Below are 25000 nucleotides of genomic sequence, written 5' to 3'. Positions count from 1 at the left end.
ATGACCCCTGTGACCTGGAAGTAAAGCCTGTCACATACAACATTGCTCTTTGATGTTGTCAATTTCACTGTGATTTTAGGAGTGACAGCACTGACTCTCTTGGCAGTGAAGGCGATGTGCTGTGCTTGTGTGCGTGCATGTGTGATTATCTGTCTGTCTGTCTGTCTGCCTGCCTGTCTGTATGCCTCTCTGTCTGCCTCTCTGTCTGCCAGTCTGTCTGTCTGCCAGTCTGTCTGCCTCTCTGTCTGTATGTCTGTCTGTCTGTGTGCGTCTGTCTGTCTGTCTGCGTCTGTCTGCGTCTGCCTGCCTGTCTGTCTGTCTGTCTGCCTGTCTGTCTGCCTCTCTGTCTGTGTATGTATGTATGTCTGTCTGTCTGTGGAGGCATTGTATGAAGAATCTGTTCATATCTGAATCTGTTCGTCAGGACCACAATGAAGGAAACAAGCTCCCTGAGCTTTTTTGTGTTATCCTTTTGACGTGTTTTCATGAGGTTTTCAAGGTTTTCATGACATATTTATTGACTTATTTATTTGTATACCTTTTTAATGCTTTTTATAATGTCAATATATATATAAATCTATATATATATATATATATAAATCTCATCTGACTGTGTTCTCCTCTCTCTCTCTCTCTCCCTCTAGTCGGCCATTCTCTGTGAAGGGAGTCATGGGAGGCAGCATGAGCAGGAGTACGTACACACATCCTTGTTGATCACACTTTCTTGTTGCAAATTCCTTTATTTATGGCATTAAGGCAAAGTATTGTTTTTCAGATCATTGTAAAGGATATGGTTTTAATTTCATTAGTAAGATTCATCCTTCTCATCTTCTTTCCTCTCCTACTTCTCATCTACACCCATCCTTCTCCTCCTCCTCCACTCACTCCTCCTCATCCTCTCCTCCTCCTCTCTCCTCCTCCTCTTTCTGCTCCTGCTCTTCCTTCGCCTCTTCTTCCTCCTCCTCCTCCTCTTCATCCTCTCCTCTCCTGTTTTTGCTCCTCCTCCTCTTTTTCATCTTTCTCCTCTCCCTCCGCTTCCTCCTCCTCTTCTCCACCCTCTTCCGTCTCCTCTTCATCCTCCTGCTCCTCCTCCTCCTCCTCCTCCTCTTCTTCTCCCTCCTCATCTTCCTCATCTTCATCCTCCTCTTCATCCTCCTCCTCCTCCTCCTCCTCTGTAGGTAAAGTGGTGACCTCTCGAGCTCCGGCCACCCCATCCCTCCAGCGTTCCCGTAGCGATATCGATGTCAACGCGGCGGCCAGCGCCAAGTCCCGCATGTCCACCGTTCCCCCGGCCACGCCCTTCAGCTCCGCCGCCGCCCTCCCGCCCGGATCCTACGCCTCATTGGGTAAGACGGACCACAAGCCCCGCCTACTTGCCTATATTACCTGAATGTCATTGAATGAGGATTGGGAGACACTCCCACTTTCATACTTCTCCACAGGACTAAAAACGGACTAAAATTGTGTATACTTGAAAACACATGCACACACAAACTCAAAAGCTCAAAACACACAAAAACATCTTGAAGTTAATAATAATTACAAACTTGTTCACTTCCAGTAAAACTTTTTGGGACACCATCTATCTTAGCTCCCCCCAAATCTCCATAATGTCCTTAATTGTCATTAAAAAAAACTCTTATTATTATTATTTACTTGTTTACAGTACTTTTCGTATAAAACTTATTTTTGGGAGACACCATTCATCTTAGCGCTCCCCTAATCTCACTGCGTTTCCTTAATTGTGTGTAATGAAAATCCCACAAAACCCACTGGCTTTTAGCTTTTAACTTCCCCATGAGCGTAGCACATTAATCAGGCTGATGATGCTGCTGGATGGGGGACGATTAAACCGTGCAGTGGAGAGAAGCAGAGCCAAGAGACCGCTCACTAGAGAAACAGAGCCAAGAGACCGCTCACTAGAGAAACAGAGCCAAGAGACCGCTCACTAGAGAAACAGACTCGAGAGGCCGCTCACTAGAGAAACAGACTCGAGAGGCCGCTCACTAGAGAAACAGAGCCAAGAGACCGCTCACTAGAGAAACAGACTCAAGAGACTGCTCATTCGCTAGCTTGTGAGGCGATGGCTGTGTGGCCTCTTAGTAGTTCAGTTTAAGTGGAGAATGGATGCTTGGGTGTGTCCGTGTGCGTGTGTGCGAGAGTGTGTGCGTGGCGTGTGTGTGTGCACGTGTGTGTGTCCCAAGACAAATGTTTCAAAGTTGCAGAGACTGCAGCAGCTAAAGGTTGCTGTCCGCATTAATTACATGGATGTTGTCATCCAAAAAGCAAGAGGACACTTAGCAGATTGGACCTTTTTCATGGAATTGCTTTAAAATGTTAACCTAGAGTTTGTCATTAATCTAGAGAATAAGTAATGATAAATTTACTTTTTTAAAGCACTTTTTTCTCATACACATGAAAAGCACACAGTTAGCCTTTAATTTAATTACATTCAAATTGCATTCATTCATAGTAGAGAAGGTGAGAAATGACTTCAGATAAGACACTTTTCAAGAGGCCCCATACTGTATTACTCCCTCTGGTGGTCACTCGGGTAACTAACCCATTGCTTCTGCAGTTGCCAGGATTACCGACCTACCGTCCTGGCTGCTAGCTTCCCCATTTGGTGTGATGCTAACCTTCTACTTGCTGCTACACTGTGCTGTAATGCTAACTACTGTGCTGTGTGATGCTGTGCTGCTGCTTTGCTTAATGCTTAGAGCTGTAATGCTTATATTAGTGCTTTAATGCCTTTTAAAGTACGTAGACTGTCCCCAATGCTCCTTTGTTTTCGTCCTCTGGCTGCTCAGCCTCATCATGGTTCAGGAAAAAAGTATGCTTGTGCATAGATACATTTTGTCTTTGAAGACACAAATTATATAAGGTAACACTTTAGAATAACAGGCGCTTATAAATCACTTATAAAGTATAAGTAACACTCTTATATAATTATATCCATTTTGTGCAACATTACTTTTTTTGACATTTCGTAGTCTGGCTGTGATCTCTTTACTCACTCACAAACACACTTATTCTTCTTGCCGCATTTTGATATTAAAACAGAAGTATGTGGTCAGAGCCAGACTATCCTTATCAAATAAAGTAATGTCATGTACAATAGATATGTAAGTTGCATTTTTAGTAATATTTATGTAATAATATTAGAGTTCGTATATTGTATAATAAGATATTTGATATATGAAATTTTAGTTTGTATTATATTGTATATTACTATTATATTATAATTATATGGTACATTATTATTATTATATAATGTAATTACCACTGAACCATATGTGTGTCTGGAGCCAAAGTCCCCCCCTCTCCCTTGATGCCCACCCCTGTTTAACTGCACTAACCTCTGCTTCTAACGCCTCTCTACTCCCCTCTACTCCCTGTACTCTCCTCTTCTCTCCGACGTCCGTCTTCTCCTTTCTGCTTTTCTCGTGTCCTCCCTTTACCCCCTTTTTACTCCTCCTCCTCTTACCCTTCTGTCTCCTATCTTCTTCTCTGCTCTCTTTCCTCCTCTTGCTGCTCTCTGTCCTCTCTCTGCCTCTCGTCTCTCTCATCTTCTCATCCTTTCATTCTCTCTCCTCTCCTCTCCTCTCCTCTGCTCTTTCTGCATCTCTCCCCCTGCCTCTCTCTTTCTCTCTCTCTCTCTCTCTCTCTCTCTCTCTCTCTCTCTCTCTCTCTCTCTCTCTCTCTCTCTCTCTCCCCCTCCTCATTTTACCTCTCCTCCCTCTCTGCTTTGCTGCTTCTGCTAATTGCTGTAAAGATGGCGCACCTGGTAGGCCAGATGGTAAGCTTCTGTGTCTGTGTGTGTGTCTTTCCCTCTGTGTGTCTCACTCTTCTTGAGTGTCTTTCTGTGTGTCTGTGTGTTGTGTATGCAGCATCTGTGTATCGCTGCCCAGTCTGATGGCAAGGGAAAGGGCAGGTGCCAGTGTGTGTGTGTGTGTGTGTGTGTTTGTGTCCTCGAGCTATTGGTCACATTCTGCATGACTTGTCTGCATAAAATGCCCCCGGACAACCACCCCCCCCCCCCGACCCCCACCCCACCATTGCCAGGCCAGTCTTAAGTAGGACTGGTGGCCGAGCTTTGGCCCAGCCGTGGCTTAGTTGGCTGGGTGCTGGGAACTGGAGTGCTGCGTGGGCGACCCGGGTTCGATTCCCGACCTGGGTCATTTTCTGATCCTTCCCCGTCTCTCTCTCCCACTTATATGCCATCCCACTCTTCACTGTCCTGTCTAAATACAGTTAATTCCTTGTTACCCATATTGAGACAGCGGTTGATGAGGCCATACAGTCAATTTCTGTTCATGTCTTTATGTCTTTGTTACATGTTGTCTGAAGATGTACAGAATATGTCTCAAGATCTGTCTTGTATATTACATGCATACATACATTATTTAAAAAATATGAATCTGGTACAGTAACATACGTATACCAGATTCGTGTTTTTTAAATAATGTTAAATACAAAAGTGTATGATTCCATGCTATTTATATCCTGTTATTTTACACTGTAACTGTTTTATTCAGCTGTATTTTGTTGAATGCCACTTAAAGGATAGCAGCTACAGTAGTTCCTATGTTAAATTGGGGATTGGTATCTGTTAATATACAACAACGATGACACAAATTGTGTTCTCTGTGTTATAGAAAGCAAGCTTCATTACAAGGTAGTTGTAGACGGACAATTTTTCCAGGCAAGTTTCATCCGTGTTAATGAAAAAGCCCTTGCTGCGAGATGGTTGAAGAGAAGACGGCTAATTTGTTCCAGGCTGGCCACGTCCTCCTGTGACAGTGGGCATTTCTCAAAACCTAGTGCACACACTTCCAAGTGTATTCAGCCTAATTAGCCATGCCCAGTAATTAGATACTCTTTATTAGTCACGACCAGTGATTGGATACTCTGCAGAGTTTACCAAAGACTATCCAATCACTGGGCATGTTCACGAAGGCTGATACACCTGGAAGGACACAGACTCTAGACTTTGAGAGATGCCCATAGTTTCTGATAAGCCTAGTGTGGCTACTCAGCAAACGGCTGGATTACGCCCTGAGTTGCACGTTAACCAGGTCAGAGTCACAGCAGCAACAGGGTCAATCTCTCTCTCTCTCTCTCTCTCTCTCTCTCTCTCTCTCTCTCTCTCTCTCTCTCTCTCTCTCTCTCTCTCTCTCTCTCTCCCTCTCCCTCTTTCTCTCTCTCTCACACACACACACACATTTTCACACACACACACACACACACACACACACACACACACACACACACACACACACACACACACACACACACACACACACACACACACACACACACTCTCTCTCTCTCTCTCTCTCTCTCTCTCTCTCTCTCTCTCTCTCTCTCTCTCTCTCTCTCCCTTGTGCTCTCTCTCTCTCTCTTATCTCACATACCTTAGTCTGACCTGTGATCTCTGACACCTGTCCTCTGATCTGACCCTGTGACTTTATAAAGGGTTGACATTGACATGACCAGCCGTGTTAGCTGGTTCAAAGTTCATGTCTTTAGTCCCCCACCCCTTACTGCAGCAATGTGTCCATGTGTCGCGTTTGGCCCTCAACTTGACCTGTTAGGTAACGCAGTGCAACACAACAGCATGCCCAGATCTCTCAGTCCTGTCATAGGGCATTTCTCAAAACCTAGTGCGCGCACTTCCAAGTGTATTCAGCCTAATTAGTCACGCCCAGTGATTGGATACTCTTTATTAGTCACACCCAGTGATTGGATACTTTTTGGTGAACTCTACGGAGTATCCAATCACTGGGCGTGACTAATTAGGCTGATGCATTTGGAAGTGTGCGCACTAGGTTTTGAGAAATATCCATAGTGTGAGTGTATCTCTAAGTCAGAGTTGATGGCCTCAACCTCTAAGCATCTTTCTCAACGTTGGATGTCAATTTCATAGTGTCGTTGTTCGGACCAGAGTCCGAACTGACCGTTTGAATTGTTGCATAATAATTAGAGGTGAATACTGCTAAACACATTCCAAACTTTGTTTGCATTGTTTAGGATGGTGGCCAGAGTAGGTATGTTGCAACTATGCTGTTCATTAAAACTGTGCTGTCAGAGTTGGTGGCCCCGACCTCCAGGGAAGCTGACAGGGGGGGGACAAAGGGGTCAATTGTCCCGGGCCCAGGGAGCGATGGGCCCCAGAATTAGGTCTTCATTACATTGAATGTATTGAGTGGGGGCCCCTTTCTGAGGGTTATGTCCCGGGCCCCGCCAAAGCTGTCAGCAGCTCTGCCGACCTCTAAGCATCTTGCCCAACGTTGGATAACCACTTCATTGTGTCAGTGTCGGGTCCATAGTCTGAACTGACCATTTAAATTGTTGCATAATTACAGGTGGATACTGGTTTGCTAAACACATTTCAAACTTGCACTGTGTAGGATGGTGGCCAGAGTAGAGTAGGTATTGTCACTATGCTGTTCATCAAAATTGTGCTGACTATTGCCACATTTGATCTTTTCATGAATATTTACTAGATAATGAACTAATATTTACTAGTATGACCAAAGCACAAAGCAGTACGTTTTGCTGCTAAAAATGTCTATTTATGGAAATTCAAAATGACGGATCATGGAGAAGATCCCTCTTTTCATTTGCACCTTTAACGTGTTGAATGCTGGCTTCATTACGTCAGTCTCCAAGTTATAGAAAGCTGCATATTGATCATTGGAGTGGATAAAGAAAGAAAGAAGATCCACACACTGTTGCTGCCCCCAGTTTATTATACGTCATCAAGTCACCTACACCTGACTAAAGGGCCGTACACACACATTGCTGCTATTTACTAGCTTCTTGCTTGCTCGCCTACTCGCCTCTCTTTCATGGAACGTTCGCTGAAAGTTCCCGCGGCTTTAACTGCCAGTGAACAGGCGAGAAGTACCGAACTCTGCCTTCCAATTGCTTACTCACCTACTCGCCTCGCTCGAAGATAAAATATTTTCAACTCGGGATCCGCCCACATCGCATCGCTTGTTGTACAGTACTCGCCTACTCGCCTGCTAGTCTCGCTGGAACACATTGACATTCTATTGAGTTCATTCACTGAGCGAGTAACTAGCAGTGACGTGTGTGTACGGCCCTTAAGACCATACTGGTCGAAAACGTGCATAATAAACTTGATGAGTAGCAACAGTGTGTGGATCTTCATTCTTTCTCTATGTGATTTCGTTTAATCGGGCAGGCACCTGTTTATTTGGATATGCGCGTACTCCAAACGCTTACAGTTCTGTTTGGGCAGATGAGATCTCTACCATCTTCCTCTTCAACTCAGTGTGTGAAATGTTAATGATTTTATTATGTCCATGGCATAGTCAGCCACTGATAAGATTGGTACTCACTGTTGAACGTTAGCTTTGTTGCGTCAGTGTCAGGAGGACTAAAGCTAACTATAGTCTTTATTATTGGTCATTGTAGTGTTATAAAGATAACCACAGGTTCTGTGGACACAATAGTTGCAGGTGAACTCTGTTAGCCCTCTATTTGGGAACGCATTCATGTCAGTGTGTGTAATGCTAATGTCTTTATGGCTGTTGTGCAATAACACTGATAACAGCGATGTGGATGGAGGTGTTTTTATTGGGGGCAGTTCGGCTCAGTTGCGTTTATTTTTTTTTAGTCAGACTGCAGTTGTAAAGAAGGCTTGTTGTGTTATTCTTATCATTGTGTCCTACTTAGCTGGTGTGTGTGTGTGTGTGGGTGGGGGGGTGCGTGCGTGCGCATGTACGTGTGCGTGCGTGCCTGCGTGCCTGCGTGCCTGCGTGCCTGCGTGCCTGCGTGCCTGCGTATGTGCGCGCATGTTTTTTCCCCGAGCCCATTACGAGATGCATTGGCTGATGATCTGAAGGGTGAGAGTTTGTCCCAGCTCAGATCAAAGTTTGCCACTATCAGGCACACTACGTACACCTCCATCAGCAGGCGATGGAAACTAAGGGCAACCCAACTAACACACGCACACGCGCACACACACACACACACACACACACACACACACACACACACACACACACACACACACACGCACACACACACACACGCACACACACACACACACACACGTTAAACAAGACAGGTACAGGTGTGTGTGTGTGTGTGGGTTTGGATATGATGGCCTTTCAAGTTCAACGTGTTTGGAAAATTGTGTGAGAAGTTGACCAGCTGAGTCCTCACTCTGCTGATTGGGGTTCAAGAGAGTGGCGCTGTGCTATTTATGGTCACTACACCCCTGTGGCTATGTATTGTAGTTGTACTAATAATATTCACATGTCCCATTGCCCCCCCCCCCCCCCCCCCTCTTCTCTCTCTCTCTCTCTGCTCCTCCCATTTTTCCCGCCCACCCATCTTTGACTCTTTCTCTCTATTCCTTTCTCTCTTTCTTTCTCCTTCTCCTTCTGTTTCTCTCACCCCTCCCTCCTCATCCCTCCATCCTGCCCTTGACTCCATCTCTCTATTCCTCTCTCTCTCTCCTTTGTTCTCTCTGTCTCTCTCACCCACCCCCCTCTTTAACTCTCTCTCTCTCTCTCTCTCCCCATCCATCCCTCCCTCCTCTCACCGGTCATCCCTCCGTCCTGCCCTTGACTCCATCTCTCTATTCCTCTCTCTCTCTCTCCTTTGTTCCCTCTGTCTCTCTCACACCCTCCCCCCTCTCTCTCTCTCTCTCTCTCTCTCTCTCTCTCCCCATCCATCCCTCCCTCCTCTCTCCGGTCATCCCTCCCTCCCTCCCTTCCCCCCTTCTCTCTCTCTCCTTCTCACTCTCCCCATCCATCCCTCCCTCCTCTCTCTCCGGTCATCCCTCCGTCCCTCTCTTCCTGCAGGCCGCGTGCGTACCAGGAGGCAGAGTTCCGGTACGGTGGGCGGGGGACACGGCACCCCCAGCACCGTCACGGACAGCCGCGGTCGCAGCCGGGCCAAGGTCGTCTCACAGTCGCAGCGTAAGTCACCTTGCACCTCGCCTCACTCTGGACTCTCGGTCTCCCTACCCATCCCTTCACAGTACAGTACATTCAAAACACTGACAGAGTGGCCGTCCTTTGCTACTATGACACACACAGCGATCCTATACTACAGTACTAACTTTTACATCTAGGGCCAAGGTCGTCTCCCAGTCGCAGCGTAAGTCACCTTGCACCTCGCCTCACTCTGGACGCTCGGCCTCCCTCCCCATCCCTTCACAGTACAGTACATTCAAAACACTGGCCGAGTGACCGTCCTTTCCTGCTATGGCACACACAGCGATCCCATACTGCTAACTTTTACATCTAGGGCCAAAGTCGTCTCCCAGTAAGTCACCTTGCAACTCGCCTCACCCTGGGTATCACTCCACTTGACCTCCCTCCCAATCCTATTTAGCAGTACAGGGGTGCATTTCTCGAAAGCGTAGTTTCTAACTACGGTAGCTACTTTGTTGGTTGCGATGCAATTTCGTCATTGACAACTACCCAAGTTGCTAACCGCTAACAACTTTTTTCGAGAAATGCACCCCAGTTTTCTCAGAACACTGACTGTCCATTCCTACTAAGGACACGCACAGCAATCCCATGCTACTAACTTTTACATCTAGCTAAGCTAACTAATACATCTATTGGTTAAAACGTCTGAAAGGTGATTTAGAAGGCCACAAGAGTTTGGCATATTTAGTTGTCTTTTGTGTGAGGGAGACACTCTGATTGGCTTTCCCAGTTCCAATGTAACAATAAAAAACTCTCTTCTCCTCGGTTCCTTGCCCACTCATCCTCCTTGTACATGTATTACATTATATGACTCTGCAGATGCTTTCATCCAAAGTAGTTTACAACAAATCTGGGGTACAATTCTCGAAACCATCGTTGCTAATATGTTAGCTACTTTGTTGTTTGCAATGCAATTTTCCATTGACAACTCTCCAAGTTGCTAACTGGCTAACAACTACGCTTTCGAGAAACGCATCCGTGTAGAGGAACACGGGCATTTAAGGCGCTGAAAACGTAGAACAGCTTGGGTTTCACACCAGCATCGTGACACCTCAGAAGACAGATTTTGTTCACTTCATATCGCTAGCTGAACGTCATTAAGCTTTTATAGTTCATGGCTTCTGATTTCTGACTGATATCGCTAACAATAACCTGATTCATCTGGTACAGCCACCAGACTTGGACTGATATTTTATTGCCCCTTGATTATAACTCTGCAGAGCTTTACAGAGGCTACTCAGTATCGGTCTAGTCTAGTACATTGACCCAGAATATCAGAGAGGAACCGCCATTCTCACGTCCAGTCACTAATAATGTCATGGTTGACCTCTTGACCCCTACCACACTTGGGATTCCCATCATGCATTGCTGTGCCTTGTTGATCTGTGACATCATCGTTTCTCTCTGCCTCTTTCTATCTCCATTCTGTGCCACAAGCTGCAAAGCCAGCAGGCTTGGATGTTTTTCATAAGGCCATTTTGTAAATAGGTTACATAATTTCTTAAGTTAAATTGTAAGCAGCTGGACTTCTTCATAAGGCATCAATGACCTCCTTCCCTTGTTGTGTTATGATGAGAAATCAGGAGCCCGTTTCTCGACAGTGTCGTTGCCAGCTAGTTAGCAACTTAGAAAGTTGCCTATGGGAAATTGTATTGCAACCAAGTAAGTTGCTAACTAAGTTAGCAACGACACTGTCGAGAAACGGGCTCCTGGTCTTGAAGCAAAAACGCCCAATTGCTTACAACTTAGCTTCTTTTCATACCATGATTTTGGAAAATGTATCATTTTGACTGACAGTATTTCATTAAAGCATCCTTTCAAGTCTTTTATTACACGATGGCCTTATTGAAACAGGACATTAACTAGTTGCATGATAACACATGTGTACATGTTACACGTCTAATGTTCTCGCCGTTTGACGTGCTGAAACATTGTCAACGTTGAATGTCGAGCATCTTTGTAACTCCGCTGCTTCTCGCCTGTCCCTTGTCACGACTTGCTCACACACACAAGGATCCAGATCAGCTAACCCAAATCCAACCCCAACCGCTGGTGGTAAGATCCCTCCCCCTACATCATCATCATCAGATTTCATCCAATCCAATCCAAGCATTCTCAGACAGTCCCACCCCCTTCATTAAGTCCTGCTCATGCAGACTCCTGCATGACGCCCATTCTCCGTTGTTGAATGTCTGCATGATCGTTTCATTTGTCCTCTGATTATTGTCTTTGATTGTCTGTTTTTCAGTTATTGTTCAATATGTTGTCCATCAGCGACAGCAGAATGTTCAACAGTCTTTTTTTATTTTACTTCTTAAACATGGTTGTGTCTTTTCAATTATATGTTTTTTTTCTTGTCTTTGTCAGTAGCAATCCTGTAGTTATTGTCTATGTTTCATGCATTTATTGTTTCCCCCCAGGACAGTTAGATACTGGATCCAATTGTTTTGAAATCTGTGCCTGTCAGTTTACATGGTGTTGTGTTTTACCAAATCACAGTTGAAATCTCGTCTTCATTTGGATCTCCATTTTCATGTTCCACTGTTGAGCACCATGTCAAGACTTGTAATCAATTCAATACTGACCGGTAATAGCTTGTATAACATCCAATCCAACCCAACCAATTAAATGCTACACTCACCAATAAGAAGTGTCAAATTCAATACTTAGTTGTAATAGACCTGTGTCCAACTGTGGTCTAGCTGCTCTACTTTCCCCAGTCGGCTGATGTACACATGCCAATGTATACAATAATAATAATAATACATTTTGTTTAAAAGCGCCTTTCAAAACACTCAAGGACACTGTACAAAGAGAACCAATAATAGAACAAGACACATAAGCAGACTGAAAAGCAAAAATCAACAAAACAGAGTTAAAAAGGCATAAAGAATAGGCTGACTGAAACAGATGAGTATATAATATAAAATGTGATGTCTTGCACTATTGTGTGTAAATATCATGATGCTTTTGTGAGATGCAAATGAGGTTTGTGGTTTTGGCTTTGATTAAAGGGGATGTATGCATGACCAAAAGTGGAATTCTGTAAGTGACACTGTCATCTGATAGGGGTTCTAATGTCTTCTTTTTCTGTGTGCGTGTACGTGTGTGTGTGTGTGTTTGTGTCTGTGTGTCTATGTGTGTGTGTCTGCGTGTGTATGTGTGCGTGTGCATGTCTGCCTATCTGTCTGTGTACCTTCTGATTTGTGTCTGAATCGCTGTATGCAATGTTTGTATGCGATTGTGTGTTTGTGTGTGTGTGTGTGTGCGTGTGTACACACACTTTCCTATTGCTGTGTGAATGTTGCTTTGTGCGCATGTCTGTGTGTGCGTGTGTGTATCCATGTGTGTGTATTTCTCTGTGCCGCTGTGTGTGTGTGTGTGTGTGTGTGTGTGTGTGTGTGTGTGTGTGTGTGTGTGTGTGTGTGTGTGTGTGTGTGTGTGTGTGTGTGTGTGTGTGTGTGTGTGTGTGTGTGTGTGTGTGTGTGTGTGTGTGTGTGTGTGTGTGTGTGTGTGTGTGTGTGTGTGTGTGTGCGTGTGTCCGCCAGCCGGTAGTCGTTCCAGCTCTCCCGGGAAGCTCCTGGGCCACTCGTACGGCCGCATCCCCCGCTCCACCATCTCCACGGCGACCACGCCCTCCACCGACAAGCGCAACCGCGTCCCACGCAGCCAGGGATGCAGCCGGGAGACCAGCCCCAGTCGCCTGGGCATCGGTAAGGAGAGACACACACACACACTCTCACACACACACACAAACACACACACACTACATTACAGCCAGGGATGCAGCCGGGAGACAAGCTCCAGTCGCCTGGGCATCGGTAAGAAGACACACACGCTCTCTCTCACACACACACACACACACACACATACTCTCTCACACACACACACACACACACATACTCTCTCACACACACACACACACACACACACACACACACACACTCTCACACACACACACACGCACACACACACACACACACACACACACACACACACACACACACACACACACACACACACACACACACACACACACACACACACACACACACACACACACACAATTACAGCCAGAGGTGTAGCTCTGAGACCAGCCCCTGCCCCCTGGGCCACCTCTAACCTACCCTTCTCTACCCTTACCTTTCTGGAGCAATTTAGATGAAATGTTAAAGGGGTAGGCCACTATTTTGGGGCTTAATACAGTTAAAATCGTTGGCCATTGTTTATAAAGGTGGTAAAGTGTCTTATTTTTCATATAAGCCGTTGTCTTGTTTTAAGACAAGTTAAAAGAGGGAGCATGTCGCTAAGCTAGTGAAAGTCAATGGATCCGTGTAGCATGTAGCAATGCTACACGGATCCATTGACTTTCACTAGCTTAGCGACATACTCCCTCTTTTAACTTGTCTTAAAGCAAGACAACGCTTAACATGAAAAATAAGACACTTTACCACCTTTAAAAACCGCAGCCAACAATTTTAACTGTATTAAGCCCGAAAATAGTGGCATACCTCTTTAAAGGAGTTTAGTTGTAGAAGTTTTACATTTCAAAGTTTAAGGTCCAACTCGGCTCTGTTGACTTCTGTGATGTGGATGAATGAGAATCTGCCCATCGTATGTGTTTTTATGTACCATAAATAAACCATTTGTCATTATTAGTGCATCATGTATTGGGCCATGTATTGTATATCATAGTACTATAGCTAGAAATGTGTTGACTGCAGTACTTTTGACTAAGTCAGCCTAAAATTCACGTACTAAAGAACAGCATTCCCTCCTATTCTAAGAATCGCATAATTACTCCACTTTGTCCAAGTGTAACAAAACCTGCATAATCGCCATCTAACTCTCAGTGTAAGTGCATAACAATATTTCCCATTAACATAGATGTTAGTATATTCATAATTAGATTACACTACTAAGTTAATGGCAACATGAAAGTAATATTGACTAGATGAATACTAAGGCACTCTAGCCTCAGAAGATATCTAACTGATGAGAGAATGTGTAGACCTCTATGAAGAGACCGTTTCTGCCAGACATGAGAAGCTGTAGTATTGTGGAGTAGGGCTGGGTATCGCAGCCATGTTCCTGTATCGATTCGATTTAGATTCTTAGGGCTTTGAATCGATTAATAACGATTCAATTCGATTCGATTCGATTCATTCCGAATCGATTCAATCCGTTCCCTTCTTGGTGCCAGGATTTCCCCAAAAAGATGCTGTTGCCTATTTTTATATAAAAATGTCAAAGGGCTGTGGCTTGACAGTGTTAACAGATTGCTAATTTGTAATAAGTAGGCCTAGGCCTAATTGACTAATACCTACTGGATATTTTCCATAGACCTAAATTAAACAAAAAGAACAAAAAGAAAAAGAACCCAAAAAATCGATTTTGTGCCCTGTGAATCGATTATGTGAATTTCGATTTGATCGATTATCGATTAACGCGATTATTTTACTCAGCCCTATTGTGGAGTATCGATAGTATCGTGTTGATTACTCTACATGGTGGGAGCTAGGGTGTAAACACTTCTTGTGACCATTTCACGAAAGTACTGAGTGAATATAAGGTTTGGGTCTTGGGTAGTATCTTTTTAATGGTCATGAAAACTACAGTCTTCAGCCTGAAGAGGATTTTCAAATAATATTACTACTGTATATGTGGTAATGAGAGACCACAAACTGAACGTTCTTGTTCCTCGAGCGGTTCTCTATGACCAAGGCATTTAACGACTGCAACGTCGACATGCGTCATTCATTTTTCATTCGTGAGTGCCATTTTGCTGTGCGCTTTGTGCTAGCTTCATCACAGCAACCCTGCAATTTACAGGGCAAGTTAAGAAGAAGAACGTCCAACAGATTTTTCAAGCAGATAAGCTGACGAGGAAGCTCATGCCATCATTGTCTTGTCTGTCAACCAATGTCTGCTCACTTGTGGCTTATATCTGTGTTCTAATTGGCCTGAGGTTGTTGAGTGACAGCAGGGTTGGCCAATTGCCACCCTGTGTTACCATCAATGACCCCCATGCTGTGCTGCTGCCGCCTTTGTCTTGTCAAATCCTCTGTCAGAAGAGCTGTCATTGCCATAAATAGGAAGGCTGCCTTTTTTAAAGATCTGTCCATCAAGACATCGAGAGTAGCCACAATGGACATCCATCATGACAACAATTGGACAGCTACGAGCCAAAACAAAAGATCCAATGATTTGTGTGTGGATGAAAGTAAGAAGAGTTTGCTGTGCTTTTCTTGAACTCAAACACAGTAACTAACTTTAGTAACTTCATCACTATACTCCGTTTGTTTTAATGTGGCTTGAACCCAAATGTCAACACCTTTAACCTCCTCTGTAATTACCATGTAACAACATCAAGTCTGTAACAACCATACCAGCTAAAGTCTCGACTCAGTCTCTTGCTTTTTTCAATGTCCTGACATTGTCTCCCACTGACAGTAGTCCCTTACCTCCACTACCCTCCAACCCCCCACTCCAAAAATTCTCCCCACTTCTCCTCCCCTCCCCTCCACTTGCTTATCCCCCCTTCCTACACTCCCTTCAGCCCTCTCTTCTCCCCTCTCCCCTGTCTCTGTTACCCATCGGGCCGGTCGGTTCAGTTTGGTTGGTTGGTTGGTTAAATGGGAAATCCGGTGTGAAATGGCTTAAATAGTGTTAAAACATGATGCTGAGGGCTAACTCTGGTCCCTGGTCCCATTTATTTAAGCCATTTTACACCGGATTTCCCCTTTTAAGCCGTCCCGGTCCGGTCCGACTAACGCCCCGACTCCTAACCTGTGTCCTAACAGCCAGGCTAAAAGCTCTTGTTCCTGCCGCTTCCTCCTACCGCACGCTAGCCCGGACCAGTCGCATCCCGCGGCCCAGCATGAGCCAGGGCTGCAGCCGTGACACCAGTCGCGAGAGCAGTCGCGACACCAGCCCCGCGCGGGGCTTCGCCCCTCTGGGTGAGTACGCCGTCCCCCCCCAACCCCCGAACTCCCCTCCCAACCTGGAACCCTTTTCTCCAAAGCGTTGTGGCTAACTAGTTAGCAACTTACGAAGTTGACGATGGGAAATTGCATTGCAACCAAATAAGTTACTAGCTTAGTTAGCAGCGATGTTGTCGAGAAGTCCTGTTCAGAACCCTCCCAAATCCAAGCCAACTTTCTCATCCTTCAGGCTCCGACACAAGCAACCTCTCCTCATCCCCTATACCCCCAACCAATCCTCCAATCCCTACTGTATTGAATTAGCAACTGTAGGTTGATGATGCAAGCTAGTCCAGCCCATGTTCCTGTCCCAAATATTTGCCGTTCTCTTCTCTCTCCCTAGATCTCCCCCATTTTTTATCCTCCAATGCCGTTAGGCCCTTCACACTCTGTCCAATCAAACTCCTTGTCCTCGTCCAACTCCCTGGTTCTGCCCTGCCTCTCTGGTTCCTGGCCAACTGAATGAGGATTGTCTGCTCCTCTCTTCTCTTTGCCTGCCCTCCTCTGCTCTCCTCTGCATGGTCCAGTCTATTGAATGCTGGCTCCTGTCCTGTCTGTCAACTCTGTCTTTCTCTTTCTCGTCGAAATGGATGAATGCAGATGGGAAAACTTGCCCGGGTTTTTTTCTTTAAAAAAAAAAAGAAACACACAAAAACAATTATGAGTTCTGTGCTTCTAAGATGTTTTTTTCTTTCTCGTGATGGTGCGGATCTTCACAATAAGCTTTTATTTTGAAAAAAAAAGTGATATTCAAAAAAGGCAGCATACAATCTTTGCTGATGCGCATGAATCATATCCTTGCTGTGTGTCTGTGTACCGTATGTTTGCTTGTCCATTTGCGTTATGTCATTTCGCCAATGCTGTCTTTCTTTTGTGTGACAGCCGTTTTTTTTTTATATCTGTTTGTCCGACGTGTATGTGGTTGGTGCATGCTTTCAGTTTCCCCTGCAGGAACTGTGTATGTGTGTGTGTGTGAGAGTTAAAAGGAAGAATGAAGATGAATGCATTAAGAAAATAATGATTAAGTGCATTCACAAAACGTGTTATGATAAATACTAACGCACATATAAAACTGACTGTTGCTACAGTGAATGAAGTAAACCTGTAAAATGAATGTCCAGGCAGAGTATGTTGTAGTGTTTCTGGCTGTCTGTTAATATCCGACACTTGCCAACGATGTTGAATCACGATGCGCGTGCCTGCCAGGAGACACTAACCACGCCCCCACTCCTGTGGTGTTCGTGCCACCCCTCTTTCCTTTCTTCCTCCTCTTCCTACTCCTCCTCTTCCTCTTCATCTTCCTCTTCCTCCTCCTCCTCCTCTTCCTCCTCGACAGCCTCCCGACGTCACTCGCGTTCCACCAGCGCTCTATCCACGACCGATCCCGTAGGCCAGTCAGGTGACCTGCATGATACCCCCGGATACATGCCCCCAAAACAAACATCGTATTTGACCTTTGACCTCTGACCATTTGCATGACCCCATCTGGAAAACAACTCCATGTCACAATTTGTCGACTGCATGATCCTTCTTTTTTTTTTTTTTTTCCCCTGGCGGATTTTTCAGTATTTTGACTCTGAGCAGGGCACTACCTCTCCTTACTCTACCTTCCCTCTTCCTCAACCAAAAGTCAGATGGATCCAAAAGAGAATGATCAATATAAATTTGGCTCACTGTATACTTTTGTCATTTATTTTGCATAGTAGGGACCACCTAACATTTTACGCATAATGCAATTTGATGCCATTTTACCCTGAGTTAGTATCTGTGAATATAGATAGACACTGAAACTCAAAAATGTTTTGATAGGCGATTTACAATAGCCTCCAAAGCTTCCTTTTGACTTATTGGGAAAGGGGTAGTACCTGCTCAAACATTCGTCGCCCCTCGATTATGATTTCATATTTATTACTACACATATTTTGGATTTTTTTTGTCACTGAAATTCTGGATGGTTTCAACATTTTGATTTTTGCTTATTATTCCTCATTTGCCCATCATTCAACATTAGTTGCGTAAACAATTTTTCGCCGTTTCGTCATTGAAGACCTTTTAAGTTTGTGTTTTGATGCTCTGATTTTTACTCATGGCTTTGTCATATATTCTTCATCTTAAATGTGATGCCAACGTCGTTTTATTAGCTTTTTTACTAGTTGAGCTGAATTCATCCATTCATTGCATTGGTTTCTCCTAAACATCTGCTTCCCACTCTGAAGTTGCTTGTCAGTTTCTGTATATAGTATTGAAGTCTTTGTGATGCGAGTGTTTGCTTTACGGTGGTGGTTTCAAGTACCGTACTGGTGGTGGTGTCCTCTAAACTTTCCAGCATTTTCAAAAACTTGATTCTTTTTTTTTTCTTAGCTGATTGTATTCAAGTTTTCAACACACCATCTTTTTGACTCAAGTTTGCAACATATCATCTTTCTTTACTCTCCCCTTTCTCTGGTGGTGGCTTTTCGTCTTTGAGTTGATATCTTTCTCCATTTCTCCAGCTATGTTTGATAGACCTTCAAAATAATGTCGATGTAGATGTATTTTCCTGAAAGTAGTTTTGTCAGATTGACTCCCATCATTTTCACACAGTCAACCAGTTTAGGCAACTAGTTGGGTTTCTTGGGGTACCCAATATTTCACCAGTATATTCAGACATTGTCTCCTGTTATGAGTGTGTAGCACACAAGGTGAAAAATATGTAAAAACAAGAAACAAAACACGTACACACGTGAAATCAAGACTTGATCTTTTATTTCCTTATTTCATATAGTAATTAATTTAAGTATTTCAGAGCTATTTCATATGAACACGATGGTGTATAGAACTGGTCTCGGAGGCCTTTTGAAGGTAAGTATGCATCTCTTCCTCCATCACCTGTCCTCTAACTCTCTCATCTCTTCTCTTGTCTTCCTCCCTGCCTCCTGCCTGGTTCTAGATCGCTATGGCCTACTCCATCAGGCCCGCATGTCAGCGTCCATAAACGCCATGAGGGTGCTCAACACCGGCACAGAGGTGGAGGCAGCCGTGGCAGACGCACTGGTAAGAAGACCTAATGTGATTGGTGTTTGTAGATGTGTAACCCTTATCCTGATTAGTTGGTTGAAGCCAGATTTTTTTTTTACAATATGGGCGTTTACATTTTTTTGCTAGAGACATTTTAATGAGATATTGCCTTCTTTGAATCTTACATGTATATGTTGAAATACGTATCAATGTATAATTTAATATTTAATTAGATTTTAATGCATATTAAAATTAAATGTAATACATTACTTTTATTACTGATGTTAAATCTGTCAGTCAGATACAGTATTTGATGTGTACAGTTAACTCTGCTATGAATGAATAGATCTGTAGACCACGTAGATTTGTTTGTCATGTTTATCACTTCATGCACTCGTATGTTATCTCCAAATGCTGTGTGTCTCTTCGATACTCCCGGCCACAACACTAGCGGGAGCTGGTGCATGGATCTGTCGTAAATTGTTTCTTGCTGAAAACCTGTTATCTGTTCTTGTGCGACCTCTTGTAACCCTGTTTTCCCTCGAACTGTGTGTCTGTCTTTCCTCTTCCCCTCTTTTTTTGTTGTTTTTATTCCTCCTTCCCTTTGGTCGTCTGTTAGAGAGACTCCAGGAATAAGGTAGTTGTTTCTTTTACCTAAATACTGTTTTTTTTTACTTACCGCCATCCTCACACCACTAATCAACCACAAAACAGTAGAAAAGAACTAAAAATCAAATTAAAAAAGGGAATCACACCATCACAAATCATTGTCAGTGTCACATGGAGGATCACGCCATCACTTCCCCTGTGTTATAGCAACAGCCATTGTGTTAATAGTCAACCACTGATCACGTAAGAAATGCATTCCTCAATAATAAAGTCAAAACCCCTTTATTAACCTGACACTTAACATTAAAAAAGTAAACATCTCTCATCTTACGGCTTCACCTGAACAGTTAAGCCTTGTTCATCATCACTGTCCTCACGTCACACGTCTCTTGTATTGCTCTCCTCATGGCTGCTGGGTTTGAGTTGCTCTCCTCCTCCTCCCCCTCTTACTCTCATTTACTACACTATAATGTCTTTGGAATGTTCTCCCGTTCTCTCCGCTGCTTTTCTTTCATTTGCTTCTGTGACCTTACGTGACGAGCGTGTGTTGTGGACTGCTTGTTGTAACTTATGAAACATAGCCATATTAACTCACCTCCCCACCAACATGCTCAATTAGTCATATGCATAAACATGGAAGCTAACCCGCGTCAATTGTTCAGGGCCCAGGAAGACGGGCCCCAAAATTGGGTTCTCATTACATTGTATGTATTGGGGGTAGGGGGGCCCTTTCAGATGACTTTGTCCACCTTGGGCCTGGGCAAAGCTCTCAGCAGCCCTTTGCTTAAATCCTTAAGCAAAGGGTCAACCCCAAAGCCTCGGATGAGAAAGGGCATGTCTGTTTGACATGGATAATTAGTTTTCCGAATGCCTTTCATCAACTAGTAGATGTAGGACTTCTAATCCACGTCAGTGTCATGTCCTTAGTCAGAGGGGTACTCAATATGTGGCATGTGACACAGCTCTAGAGTTTGAGTACACCTTCACCTGATTACATCTACCTATGCATTCACTCAGTTAATTAACCCATTAATGCCAGATGTTGTGTTGCGCAACATTGGCCCTGGCGCCTGGAGCTGCATTACGCAACATTCAGGCTCATGGTATTTGAGACAACTTTATTCAAAATCTTTGTTTGTTTGAGATGAATGAACACATTCTAATGAAAAATGAGGGTCTTAGCGTTTAAATGCCTTCTTATTGCATGTTTTTATGTGCTTCAGAGGCTGAGATATTTAGTTTTTTATAGGCTGAGGGCAGCTTTTCTTATAAAAGGGCTCAGGCATTCAGCACTCTTTTTTGCAGGTGCCTTAGGCGACTGGTTGAGTGGGAGGACACCCAAAGGTGTCTTTTAGGAAAACAGGATTTCCCCGCAATCAGGGTTGCCAGATGTTTTCCAGCCCAAAAAAATGCTCAAAACCTGCATGGAATAACTAAATGCTGCCCACTTTGAACTCAAACCTATTTATTTCTATGGGCATAAATCTGCAGTTCAAAACCCGCATGGAATAACTAAATGCTGCCCAATTTTAACTCTATTTATTTCTAAGGGCATAAACCTGCAGAAAAACCCAACCCGCCCAAATGCCCTTTTTTACCCTTTTTTACCCGCAGGCGGCCATCCCAGGCAGCCCGGCCATCCCAAGCAGCCCGGTAAACCGCCCAACCTTGCCCAACACTGCCTGCCTGTGCACACATGTCTGTCCCGGTTTTAGACAGAAAGAAAAAGAAACGAAAAACTTTAGAAAGAACATATGTAACCTAACTACTCTGTGAAGTCCAAGAAGGTAGAGAATGCGCGCACATCAGTGGTACAGGTGATGGACAAAATAAAGTAACTGAAATAAAGGATAGAAGTCAGCAACACTTTCAAGTTGCACTTGAAAAAGGACGAAGGTCCCAAACGTCGTGCAAATAAGTCACTGGGAGCATTAACAGTGTTGCGGACTTCTATCATTTATTTCAGTTACTCTGTGAAGTCACCTGTGGTAGAAAGAGAACAGTGCCAGTGTTTGACTTTCTGAACCTACATTGACACCTAGTATGCTCAGATGAGGGAAGCCTTAAACTCAATACAAGAGGCAAAAGTCCAACCACACATCCTTTAACACAACTCTGCTATGGAGGCCCATGACGGTGATCAGCTGCTCAGCTGCTTTAGTGGGTAACATTTTAACTTGACACCGGTGTCATATGCATGTCATTGCAGTGTCATAATAGTGTCATGACACAGTCATAGATAAGGCAAAGTTGTCTTTGCCATAACCAAATTAAGGCCAACAGTCATAAAATGTTTATGACATGGACATAATGTTTATGATACGTGTATAACGCTGCCATGACACTGTTATGACACTGTAATGACATGCCTATGACACAGGCGTCAAGTTAAGTGTTACCCTTTGGTGTATGGCTTTGGTGAATGGCTACAGTAGATATGAGTTTTATGGACTTTGTGGTGCTTTCTGGTGTCCCACTGCTCATAACTTTCTGATATTATAACCCACTTTTGGATATACTGTAGGCAAGTTTATTAGAGTTTATTAGATAGTAGACTGTCTTTGTAGCATGGGATGGTCAAACAAACCAAATCAAGCCTATTATCAAACACCTCAGGCTGATGTGAGTCGATTGGTAACCATGCCTGGGTGAACACACACACACACACACACAAATTCAAATGCCCTCATAATCAACTAAAACGAAAACCACATGATGACCACATGAAAAACATAAAATAAAAAAATGCATGGCTACTTCAGGGCAGATTGTGCATGATTCCCCCCCTATCCAACTGACAAACTAAGATTGATGATGACCTGATGTCACCCATCCCCAATGCCTGACAAAGCACCACTTGGAGGTCCCTCTTGATATAGTCCATTCTAACCTTCATTTCTCCATCCTCTCCTCCTCCTCCTCCTCTTTCTCCTCCTCCTTCAACTCTTCCTCCTCCTCCTCCTCCTCATCTTCCTCCTCCTCCTCCTTCAACTCTTCCTCCTCCTCCTCCTCCTCCTCCTCCAACTCTTCCTCCTCCTCCTCCTCTTCCTCCAACTTTTCCTCCAACTCTTCCTCCAACTCTTCCTCCTCCTCTTCCAACTCTTCCTCCTCCTCCTCCATCCTCTCCTCCTCCTCCTCTTCCTCCTTCTCCTCGCTCGTTCTCAGCGTAAGCCTGTGAGGCGGCGTTTCGAGTCTCCTGGCATGTACTCGGACGACGACGCCAACAGCGACGCCTCCAGCGCCTGTTCGGAACGCTCGTACGGCTCGTCGCGGAACGGCGGCATGCCGCACTACCTGCGGCAGATGGAGGACGTGGCGGAGGTGCTGAACCACTGCGCCTCCTCAAACTGGAGCGAGAGGAAGGAGGGACTACTGGGCCTGCAGAACCTCCTCAAGAGCCAACGCATACTCAGGTGAGGAGGGATGGGATGGATGTGGAGGGAGGGATAGATAGATGGATGGATGGAGTGAATGGATGGATGGATGGATGTGGGGAGATGGATGGATGGATGGATGGAGCAGGGTAGAGAGAATCATTGCGCCTCCTCAAACTGGAGCGAGAGGAAGGAGAGACTACTGGGGTTGCAGAACCTGCTCAAGAGCCAACGCATACTCAGGTGAGCAGAGAGGGAGGGATGGATGTGGAGGGAGGGATGGATGGATGGATGGATACAGGAATGGATGGATGGGGGGAGGGATGGATGGATTTAGATAGATAGATAGATAGATAGATAGATAGATAGATAGATAGATAGATAGATAGATAGATAGATAGATAGATAGATAGAGAGAACCATTGCGCCTCCTCCAACTGGAGCGAGAGGAAGGAGGGACTACTGGGGTTGCAGAACCTCCTGAAGAGCCAACGCATACTCAGGTGAGCAGAGAGGGAGGGATGGAAGGATGGATGGAGGGATGGAGGGAGGGATAGAGGAGAGATGGATGGATGGATGGATGGCTGTGGAGGGATGGATGGATGGATGGATGGAGGAGTGGATGTGGAAAGATGGATGGATGGATAGATGGAGTGAATGGATGGATGGATGGATGGATGGATGGATGGATGGATGTGGGGAGCTGGATGGATGGATGGATGGATGGATGGATGGATGGATGGATGGATGGATGGAGCGGGGTAGAGAGAACCATTGCGCCTCCTCAAACTGGAGCGAGAGGAAGGGTACTACTGGGGTTGCAGAACCTCCTGAAGAGCCAACGCATACTCAGGTGAGGAGGAATGAAGGGCTGGAGGGAGGGAGGGATGTGGATGGAGGGAGGGGTAGATAGATAGATAAAGAAAAAGAGGGAGACTGATGGAACCACTGCACCAGCTCCAACTGGAGCAAGAGGATAGAAGCTCTGATCTGCGTTTGACTCTCTTGAGTTCTTTGACAGAACATGACCACAAGACGTCTTTCTACTGCTTCTGTAGTGGTAGAACAACAACACTTGGACTCAGATATTGAAAAGTAGAGAAACTAACTTGGTGCGTGTCCGTGTGTGTGTGTGTGTGTTTTGCAGTCGAGTGGAGCTGAAGAGGCTCTGTGAGATCTTCACGAGGATGTTTGCAGATCCCCACAGCAAGGTAAGCAGCCATGTGGGAGAGTATCAGGAGCAAGCATGGTTATCAGTTAAAACTAGCTAACTGTACAGTCGTATGTATTCTAATGTTTGTATTTAAATATTATATAGCCTATAAAAGTCATATTTGTCATTTTTGACTCATTCCTGACTAGCACCTTTGCATGTTTGTAGACAATCACCTATTAATTAATTAAGTAGACGGTTCAGTGGCAAATAAACATATAACAAACCAAGAATTAACATTGCCAATCCCAATGCCACATTGATGTATGATGAAGTATTTATATCTATTTTTGTTTTGATGTTCACATGTTTAGACTGTTGTAAGCACTAATCTTCACACTAACATGTCTTGTTTTCTGTATTTGTTTGCATGACCTGCCTTGGTGTGGATGTTAACAACAGAGAGTAAGTGAATCCTGATTGATATGTTAAAATGATTACCGGTAGATGACTAATGATGTATAACGTATTTTGCCATAGCAAGCCAAGGATTGGTACATGTTGCCAATGCTGTCTAGTCAGGATGAATTTGATATTTCAGACAACTTCAGCTATTGCCTTGGTTGGTGTTTGCAGAATGGTTACACATCAGAACAATCATATATGGTGGTTACATTGAGACCAATGGGTAGTTATAATATACAACACAGCGAATTTTAGATGCGCAAGTCAGTGTGTGTTTTTCAGAAATCTTGTCCTTATTACTTGCAGGTGCCCTGCAGTAGTGAGTAGAAGTTATTTTTGTGAGGAAGTTGAAATTGACGACGTTCGTATTGTTAGGTAGTGGTGGTTGTTTGAAGACAGGTTTAAGACGGTCATTTGCTACGTTTACATGAGACATTTAAA

At 44.4% G+C, this 25000-nt stretch overlaps 1 protein-coding gene across 1 annotated transcript in view; it reads left to right on the top strand.

Moving 5' to 3' along the window:
• clasp1a (cytoplasmic linker associated protein 1a) overlaps positions 1-25000 on the top strand; it is a 226502-nt gene that overhangs the window by 165690 nt on the left and 35812 nt on the right. Inside the window, exons 18-27 of the mRNA XM_063213003.1 lie at positions 645-691; positions 1179-1346; positions 8844-8960; positions 12527-12691; positions 15782-15937; positions 18891-18994; positions 19578-19598; positions 21182-21220; positions 22733-22980; positions 24089-24152. Of these exons, the coding sequence (XP_063069073.1) occupies positions 645-691; positions 1179-1346; positions 8844-8960; positions 12527-12691; positions 15782-15937; positions 18891-18994; positions 19578-19598; positions 21182-21220; positions 22733-22980; positions 24089-24152 (1129 nt within the window). The remainder of the gene's footprint in view (positions 1-644; positions 692-1178; positions 1347-8843; positions 8961-12526; positions 12692-15781; positions 15938-18890; positions 18995-19577; positions 19599-21181; positions 21221-22732; positions 22981-24088; positions 24153-25000) is intronic.

This window comes from Engraulis encrasicolus, chromosome 13, assembly GCF_034702125.1.
Source record: "Engraulis encrasicolus isolate BLACKSEA-1 chromosome 13, IST_EnEncr_1.0, whole genome shotgun sequence".
NCBI classification, from domain to species: domain Eukaryota; kingdom Metazoa; phylum Chordata; class Actinopteri; order Clupeiformes; family Engraulidae; genus Engraulis; species Engraulis encrasicolus.
Note: the sequence above shows the minus strand (reverse complement) of the source record. Positions and strands in the feature narration are given on the sequence as shown.